The sequence below is a fragment of the Poromitra crassiceps genome (assembly GCF_964638095.1).
Source record: "Poromitra crassiceps genome assembly, contig: HAP1_SCAFFOLD_1340, whole genome shotgun sequence".
In the NCBI taxonomy this organism is placed as follows: Eukaryota; Metazoa; Chordata; class Actinopteri; order Beryciformes; family Melamphaidae; genus Poromitra; species Poromitra crassiceps.
The window spans coordinates 12501-22500 of record NW_028151071.1 but is presented as its reverse complement, the minus strand read 5'-3'; the positions used below and the strand labels follow the sequence as shown (position 1 = coordinate 22500).

The 10000-nt window shown below is 46.9% G+C and overlaps 1 protein-coding gene across 1 annotated transcript in view; it reads left to right on the top strand.

The window, feature by feature from the left end:
- Positions 1 to 10000, top strand: part of LOC310771832 (inactive heparanase-2-like) — a gene marked incomplete at both ends in the record, with an annotated part of 26990 nt that overhangs the window by 7952 nt on the left and 9038 nt on the right. Inside the window, one exon of the mRNA XM_083664347.1 lies at positions 268 to 315. Coding sequence (XP_083520473.1) covers positions 268 to 315 — 48 coding nt within the window. The remainder of the gene's footprint in view (positions 1 to 267; positions 316 to 10000) is intronic.

Below are 10000 nucleotides of genomic sequence, written 5' to 3'. Positions count from 1 at the left end.
TGTACAGGTGTGTAGTTGACATCAAAATGAAGGCGGAGTTTGAAAATGGGCGTGAACCGAGCGAGGCCCCCCCCCCCATTCATTTGAAGTGGTGGCCGTCGTAGCTGGTAGATGATGTGTAGTTGGGGTTTGAATTCTACAGAAACAAGTCAAATTGTCCCAATGCTTTACTAAACTGTGGTTCATTGAATGTGTCAGCACAGAATGAGACCATTCAGGTGAACATCTATACAATGATTCATTCTGTTGTTTTTTTGTCTATTTCAGGTTCATGAAGAACGCTGGCCCGGTTGTAGATGCAGTTACGTGGCAACAGTAGGTATTTTACCCTTTTTTCTATCATAATATTACTTTTTAGAGCTTAACACTTGATAGTTGATACTGTATGTCAGCAGTAAACTTTGTTCAATAACTATCATTAAAATGGTTACTGAGAGAGACTAAATAGCTGCATGATTGTACCATAAAGTGTAGTAGCTACTCTGTTGTATTCTGCAAATATCAACTGCAGAGGAAGAGAGCAAGACAGCTTGGCTGTGTGTAACACCTGGAATGCATATAAGAACAATGTTGTTTTGATCAAACAAAAGACTAGAAAAAGGTGCAACACCGTAGTCCATCAATAATGCTAAACTGCAGGTTTGATTCCCAGAAATATGAAATGTATTCTGTTGTGAAGGGTCTGTGCACTGCAGAACGCCAGGGAAAATTCCTTCTCATATTAGAGGCATAGATATAATATATTAGTTTTTATTTTCTATCAGAATCAGAATCAGCTGACTGTATTGAGCCCCGAGGGGAAATTGAGTCATGCTACAGTTGCTCACACTCAGGGAGGGAAACATCTAAGCATAGAGACATTATAAGAAACATATTAAAAGACCATAAAAAATTATCTTACTTCTATGTTACCTACAGTAAAATAGAAGTTACCGTAGGTAGCTATATACAATAAGTGTCACAAATATGTGCCGCCCTTCTCCTACAATCCTTATCAAGTACCATTGAGTGTGAGGTAGATGCTATTCTATTCTATTCTATTCTATTCTATATATATATATATAGTATATATATATAATATGTAGCGCAAAGTGTAGAAGTGCTGTACTTGTACACAATATCACTTTTTGATCATATTTTTTTTCTCGTATTTCCTCTGAATCATCAGTTGCATTCCACACATTCAGGTGCATACACACACACACACACACACACACACACACACACACACACACACACACACACACAAAATGTGTACAAACACACACCTAAACAGAGTCCCACCCTGTGTGAGCAGTGAGTAGTCATTAAAGGGATAGTTCACATTTTTTAAAGTCTAGCCCTATTTGCTACTTACCAATGATGTTGATTGGTAGAGTTGTTTCTCAGCACAAGCCATGCTGTTCCTCATAGTAGCTCTGGGAAGTTGGGCAAAAGCGAACGGTCAATGGGGTCACGCTCCTGCATGTACAAGCTGACTGAAGCTCACTGAAATCTACTTGGTGTGCACTGTGTGTGTCTGTGTGTGTGTGTGTGTGTGTGTGTGTGTGTGTGTGTGTGTGTGTGTGTGTGTGTGTGTGTGTGTGTGTGCGTGCGTGCGTGCGTGCGTGCGTGTGTGTGTGTGTGTGTGTGCCTGTGTGTGTGTGTGTGTGTGTGTGTGTGCACGCACTGTGGATGACATTTCAGTGAGCTTCAGTCAGCTTGTACCTGCAGGAGCGTGACCCCGTTGACCTTGTATTCATTTTTGCCCAACTTCCCAGAGCTCCTATGAGGAGGAACAGGATGGACTGTGCTGAGCAAGAACTCCACCAATCAACATCATCGTTGGTGAGTAGCAAATAGAGCTCTACCAATCAACATCATCGTTGGTAAGTAGCAAATAGGGCTCTACCAATCAACATCATCGTTGGTAAGTAGCAAATAGGGCTCTACCAATCAACATCATCGTTGGTAAGTAGCAAATAGGGCTCTACCAATCAACATCATCGTTGGTAAGTAGCAAATAGGGCTCTACCAATCAACATCATCGTTGGTAAGTAGCAAATAGGGCTCTACCAATCAACATCATCGTTGGTAAGTAGCAAATAGGGCTCCACCAATCAACATCATCGTTGGTAAGTAGCAAATAGGGCTCCACCAATCAACATCATCGTTGGTAAGTAGCAAATAGGGCTCTACCAATCAACATCATCGTTGGTAAGTAGCAAATAGGGCTCCACCAATCAACATCATCGTTGGTAAGTAGCAAATAGGGCTCTACCAATCAACATCATCGTTGGTAAGTAGCAAATAGGGCTAGACTTAAAAAGACCTTTAAGGCCAAGGTCAGGGCTAATTAGAAGAAACGGAAGGAGGAAGGGGTGTCAGTGTGGCGTAGAAAAACACCACCCACACTGTTCAACTCCAAATCAAACCATTATGCTCCAGCTCATTCTCTCTGTCAATTAGGCTGTTTTACACCCGAGAAGTAGATTCCAGTCTAACCAGACTGCGTGACAGCAACTCTGACCTCTACAAAACAAGCCAAGCCAATAAAACTGGAGACCACTCCGCTCATTAACACGTCTGCTACATAGCTTTCCCTCCACAAGTTGTTTTCAATCACAAGGAGGGATTTGGAAATGCAGCACTCATTAAAAGCTAGTTTAGAGGTGCAGTAAAGTCTGTGGCTCAAGGTTCCTCTCAACTCAAACGTGTTCTGTTACAGCTCGTCGTGGGGAAACATGCCGTTTCTGTGGCGAAATGTATCTATAGGTCAGGAGAAATTGTTGTGTGGTTTTCAAAAATAATAATGATAATAATAACAATACGGTAATAATAATAATAATAATAATAATAATATTAATAGTAATAACAATACGATAATACAATTAGAATGTATTTAAGTTTAGCTTAGTTTATTTGTTTATTGAACAGGGACACTGTGCACATTAACTAAATATGCCAGAATTAGCCAAGATGGCTAGTTTTCATCCGTAGTCCCTGGACAAGTATCAAAGAACAAGCATTGGACATTATAGACATACATTGGTTCATGTTGCATATAAAGGAACTTACAGCGTCAGTGTCAATATGTACAGTATATACATACAAGTCAAATAAGTATATCTCTTAACATCAGCACAAAATCAATATGCGGTAGATAAAAGGGGGGGAAATAAAGATGAGATCAAATCAGTCCGAATAATATTCGTGACTGCAGGGTTGATTGAGCCATGATTTCAAGTGATTGGAAAATGACCTGTAGGTGGTGCACTTTTGTATGTTTTCTGGGAATTTCTTCCAGTCATCAGATGCTTTTATTTGCACTACAGGTGAGAGGAAACATTTTGGATTTTGGATTTTAGGGTGAGCTTTCCCTTTAAGGGGCAGTCTGTGACAAATTGAATTTGGATAATGTCGAGATGAGGAAAACCTCTCCAACAACAGCACTTTGACTTTCTCAACAAAGTAGCAGTTAGCTGTATCTGTTGAGTGTTTAGATTTTTGCACCCTTATGCCCACATCTACAACTTTCTCTTTTTCAGAGGTGTGTGTGTTTGAGCGTGCACGTGCGCGCGCGCGCGCGCGCGCGCGCGTGTGTGTGTGTGTGTGTGTGTGTGTGTGTGTGTGTGTGTGATTGTTCCAGGCACTTCGAGTTGGCTGCTACCTCCTGACATAAGAATATTCAATCATACCCTTAAGCACAATCCAAACATTTATCATCCTGGATATTGTATAAGTTGACTGAGGGGCGGCAGCAGCTCAAACCAACCATGAAGATTCTGTCATCATCTACTCATCCTCATGTCAAATGAAACACAGATTAGTGCATACCGTATACCACACATACACACATACAGTATACCACACATACACACAGGGGCGGACTGGGATCATAATTCAGGCCGGGCATTAGATACCAAGCAGGCCAGGCCGATACGGGCCGACGCGCGTGCCGGCGTCCGAAGGGCGGCGGCGAAAAAGTTTGGGCCGTTTGAAGCCCAATTTGGGCCATTTGAAGCCAGATTTGGGCCGTTTGAGGCCCAATTTGGGTCGTTTGTAGCCAGATTTGGGCCGTTTGAAGCACAATTTGGGCCGAGTCCAATTTTACAATGAGATGCACCCACTTTAACCCTGAATAAAGTAATACAACCACTAGTAAACCAGTAGGCGGCGCCTGGCCTGCTGTTCAGTGAGTGGCCTGACTGCGGGCACCAACTTTTTTTTTTTTTTTTTACCACACATACACACATACAGTATACCACACATACACACATACCGTATACCACACATACACACATACCGTATACCACACATACACACATACAGTATACCACACATACACACATACAGTATACCACACATACACACATACCGTATACCACACATACACACATACCGTATACCACACATACACACATACAGTATACCACACATACACACATACCACACATACACACATACGGTATCCCACCACACAGGGAGCTTGCCAGCACAACTTCTTCAAAACAACTGAAGTCAGTGGGGAGCTGTTCTTTAGAATTCCAAAACAAAAACAGCCTTCAACTCAACCTCCCAGCCTCCACCAGCTTTCAACTCAACCTCCCAGCCTCCACCAGCCTTCAACTCAACCTCCCAGCCTCCACCAGCTTTCAACTCAACCTCCCAGCCTCCACCAGCTTTCAACTCAACCTCCCAGCCTCCACCAGCTTTCAACTCAACCTCCCAGCCTCCACCAGCTTTCAACTCAACCTCCCAGCCTCCACCAGCTTTCAACTCAACCTCCCAGCCTCCACCAGCTTTGTATCATTACAGTGTCGCTCATATATGCAAATTAAGAATGTTTAGCTGCCCGCCATGTTGCCTGCACCCAGAGAGCGCCCCGTTCATTTACCAGCAGAAAGTCCTCCGAGTTGTATGGCCGGGTTGTATGGCTGTTGTTCGAACTACAGACTGTACTTACTCATTTTTGTACGTCCACATCCACGTCGGAAAACAACAAAAAAGCAAATGTCCGCCAGATGACGCCACCCAGCGGGCTTTATGACGCGTTTCGTGCCACCCAGCAGGCTTTCGGTGCAGGCAACATGGAGGGAACTTAAACATTGTTCCTTTACTACACAACATTGTAATGATACAAGGCTGCAAATGGGCAGTCTTCCTTTAAGAGTTGCACTAAATGACGAGGCTTCCACTACTCTTCTCTCCTCTCTCTCCTCCACTCTTGATTCTCTTTGCCCACTCACCACTAAGCCTGCCCGATCTTCTCCCCCTTCTCCTTGGCTGACTGAATCTCTGCGAACTTATCGAACTGAGCTTCGGTCAGCTGAGAGAAAATGGAGAAAATCACATCTCCCTGAAGATCTCTCTTCCTACCACCTTATCCACTCAAACTTCACTGATGCTGTCTCTAAAGCAAAAACCTCCTTCTTCATCTCTGAAATCCAGTCCTCTGCATCCAATCCCAGTAAACTGTTCGCCACCTTCTCCACGCTCCTCAACCCTCCCTCCCCTCCCCCTCCCTCCTCCCTCTCTGCTGATGATTTTGTAACCTTCTTTACAAAAAAGGTGGACGACATCAGCTCCTCCTTCCATCCTCCAGCCACCCCCACTAACACTCTCCTCAGCCCCCTGCCCCTGGATTTGCTTCCTTCTCTCCTCTCTCTCCTGATGAAGTGCTTAAACTCATCAGCTCAAACCGAGCCACTTACTGCCCCCTCGATCCTATCCCTTCCTCTCTCCTCCAAACCATCTCACCTAACATATCTCCCTTCCTCACTACCTTCATTAACTCCTCTCTGTCCTCTGGTCTTGTCCCCCCTGCTCTAAAGACTGCAAGAGTCAAGCCTCTGCTTAAGAAACCCTCCCTTGACCCTACTGCTATTCACAACTACAGACCTGTCTCTCTTCTCTCATTCCTTTCCAAAACCCTCGAACGAGCAGCGTCCGAACAACTTTCTCTCTATCTCTCCCAAAATGACCTCCTGGACCCTCTGCAGTCCGGTTTCAAGGCCTCTCACTCCACTGAGACAGCTCTTCTTGCTGTCACAGAGGCCCTTCACACTGCTAAGGCCTCATCCCTCTCTTCTGTTCTTGTCCTCCTTGACCTGTCTGCTGCCTTCGATACAGTCAACCACCAAATCCTTCTTTCCACTCTGTCCGACCTCGGCATTTCAGGCTCTGCACTCTCCTGGTTTGCTTCTTACCTCTCTAACCGCTCATACCAGGTCTCATGGAGAGGGTCCCTCTCCAGATCCTGTCCTCTTACCACCGGTGTCCCCCAGGGCTCAGTCCTGGGCCCCTTACTTTTCCTTCTCTATATCAGATCTCTTGCCTATGTGATCTCTTCTCATGGCTTTTCTTATCACTGCTATGCTGATGACACCCAGCTTTTCCTTTCTTTCCCCCCCTCTGACACTCAAATTGAGGCTCGCATCTCTGCATGCCTCAAAGACATTGGCGACTGGATGTCTGCCCACCACCTCAAGCTCAACCTTGGTAAGACCGAGCTACTCTTCCTCCCAGGAAAAGACTGCCCTCTTGCAGATCTCTCCATCTCCATTGACAACACCACTGTACTCCCCTCCCAAACAGCCAAGAACCTCGGGGTGATCCTTGACAACCAGCTGTCTTGCTCTGCCAACATAGCTGCTACAGCGCGCTCCTGTAGGTTCTCTCTCTACAACATCCGCAAAATCCGTCCCTTTCTCACAAGAGAAGCGACTCAACTCCTGGTCCAGTCTCTTGTCTCCTCCCGCCTGGACTACTGCAACGTGCTTCTGGCCGGCCTACCTGCCACCGACATCCGACCGCTTCAGCTCATTCAGAACGCTGCAGCCCGTCTGATATTCAACCAACCCAAATTCTCTCACGTCACTCCCCTCTTCCAGGAGCTCCACTGGCTTCCCATCTCGGCCCGCATCAAATTCAAGACACTGGTACTGGCCTACAGGGCAGTACACCAGACAGCTCCCCGGTACCTGCAATCCATGGTCAGGTTCCAAACCTCTCACCGCTCCCTTCGCTCCTCCACCAGTGCAGGTCGCCTCGCCCCTCCTTCGCTACGGGGGCTCAAAAGTCGCTCATCCCGATCTCGACTCTTCTCGTCCCTGGCACCTCAATGGTGGAACGAGCTTCCACCTTCGGTCAGGACTGCTGAATCACTGCCGATCTTTCGGAAAAGACTAAAGACACACCTTTTCAGGCTCCATCTGGGCCCTTCTTGATCTAACCTCATCTCTCTCTTTCCTTATATTAAAAAAAACTAACCAACCTTGTACCACTAACCTAAACTTGTACCACTGTTCCTTCAGAAGCTGTAGTTGTCATAGACTGTGCTCCATAGTTGATTGTTCTATTGCAGACAAAAAATGTGTTATTGTAAGTCGCTTTGGATAAAAGCGTCTGCCAAATGACGTAATGTAATGACGGTGTTAAATAAAGGATCTTTTTGGAACTCTGGTCCCCACTGACTTCACTCAGTTGGGCTGCTATGGAGTTGTGCTACCAAGTTAGCAATCTCCCTGTGTGCTATCTGGACAAACTTCACCTGTGGTTGAACTGGCATTGGGGTGAGTAGATGATGACATAATTTTCATTTTTGTGTGAACTATTCCTTTAATGGAAGTGAAGGAGAAGTGAGTCAGAATCAGAATTATTTTATTCACCAAGGTATGTTTTTCAGATTCAAGTTATTATACTGTCAGGTGTTACCCATTCTGCCTGTTCTACGCACGTCAGATTGAGTTGTGACAGGAGTGGAGCACTGAAGCCAGAGCACTCTAGGTGCTGCTGCTTATTTATAGCTGCTGAGAGAAAGCCCAGATAATGAAGATTTGTGTTCTCCTCCTTTCTACCCTCCATGTGTCAGCGGGATTATACATTTGGTCACGGGCTTTCCCCTGGACAGCTACATATCCTTCACAGGCTTTCCCCTGGACAGTTACATATCCTTCACAGGCTTTCCCCTGGGCAGTTACATATCCTTCACAGGCTTTCCCCCGGACAGCTACATATCCTTCACAGGCTTTCCCCCGGACAGCTACATATCCTTCACAGGCTTTCACAGGCTTTCCCCTGGGCAGCTACATATCCTTCACAGGCTTTCCCCTGGGCAGCTACATATCCTTCACAGGCTTTCCCCTGGGCAGCTACATATCCTTCACAGGCTTTCCCCTGGGCAGTTACATATCCTTCACAGGCTTTCCCCTGGACAGTTACATATCCTTCACAGGCTTTCCCCTGGGCAGCTACATATCCTTCACAGGCTTTCCCCTGGGCAGTTACATATCCTTCACAGGCTTTCCCCTGGGCAGCTACATATCCTTCACAGGCTTTCCCCCGGGCAGCTACATATCCTTCACAGGCTTTCCCCCGGACAGTTACATATCCTTCACTGGCTTTCCCCCGGGCAGCTACATATCCTTCACAGGCTTTCCCCCGGGCAGCTACATATCCTTCACAGGCTTTCCCCCGGACAGCTACATATCCTTCACAGGCTTTCCCCTGGACAGTTACATATCCTTCACAGGCTTTCCCCTGGGCAGTTACATATCCTTCACAGGCTTTCCCCCGGGCAGCTACATATCCTTCACAGGCTTTCCCCCGGACAGCTACATATCCTTCACAGGCTTTCCCCTGGACAGTTACATATCCTTCACAGGCTTTCCCCTGGGCAGTTACATATCCTTCACAGGCTTTCCCCTGGGCAGCTACATATCCTTCACAGGCTTTCCCCCGGACAGCTACATATCCTTCACAGGCTTTCCCCTGGACAGTTACATATCCTTCACAGGCTTTCCCCTGGGCAGTTACATATCCTTCACAGGCTTTCCCCTGGGCAGTTACATATCCTTCACAGGCTTTCCCCTGGACAGCTACATATCCTTCACAGGCTTTCCCCTGGGCAGTTACATATCCTTCACAGGCTTTCCCCTGGACAGCTACATATCCTTCACAGGCTTTCCCCCGGACAGCTACATATCCTTCACTGGCTTTCCCCCGGACAGCTACATATCCTTCACTGGCTTTCCCCCGGACAGCTACATATCCTTCACAGGCTTTCCCCTGGACAGCTACATATCCTTCACTGGCTTTCCCCCGGACAGCTACATATCCTTCACAGGCTTTCCCCTGGGCAGCTACATATCCTTCACAGGCTTTCCCCTGGGCAGCTACATATCCTTCACAGGCTTTCCCCTGGACAGTTACATATCCTTCACAGGCTTTCCCCTGGGCAGCTACATATCCTTCACAGGCTTTCCCCTGGACAGCTACATATCCTTCACAGGCTTTCTCCTGGACAGCTACATATCCTTCACTCGCTTTCCCCTGGACAGCTACATATCCTTCACAGGCTTTCCCCTGGGCAGCTACATATCCTTCACAGGCCCCTGGGCAGCTACATATCCTTCACAGGCTTTCCCCTGGGCAGCTACATATCCTTCACAGGCTTTCCCCTGGACAGCTACATATCCTTCACAGGCTTTCCCCTGGGCAGCTACATATCCTTCACAGGCTTTCCCCTGGGCAGCTACATATCCTTCACTCGCTTTCCCCTGGACAGCTACATATCCTTCACAGGCTTTCCCCTGGACAGTTACATATCCTTCACTCGCTTTCCCCTGGACAGTTACATATCCTTCACAGGCTTTCCCCTGGACAGTTACATATCCTTCACAGGCTTTCCCCTGGACAGCTACATATCCTTCACAGGCTTTCCCCTGGGCAGCTACATATCCTTCATTCGCTTTCCCCTGGACAGCTACATATCCTTCACAGGCTTTCCCCTGGACAGTTACATATCCTTCACTCGCTTTCCCCTGGACAGTTACATATCCTTCACAGGTTTTCCCCTGGACAGCTACATATCCTTCACAGGCTTTCCCCCGGACAGCTACATATCCTTCACAGGCTTTCCCCTGGGCAGCTACATATCCTTCACAGGCTTTCCCCTGGACAGCTACATATCCTTCACAGGCTTTCCCCTGGACAGCTACATATCCTTCACAGGCTTTCC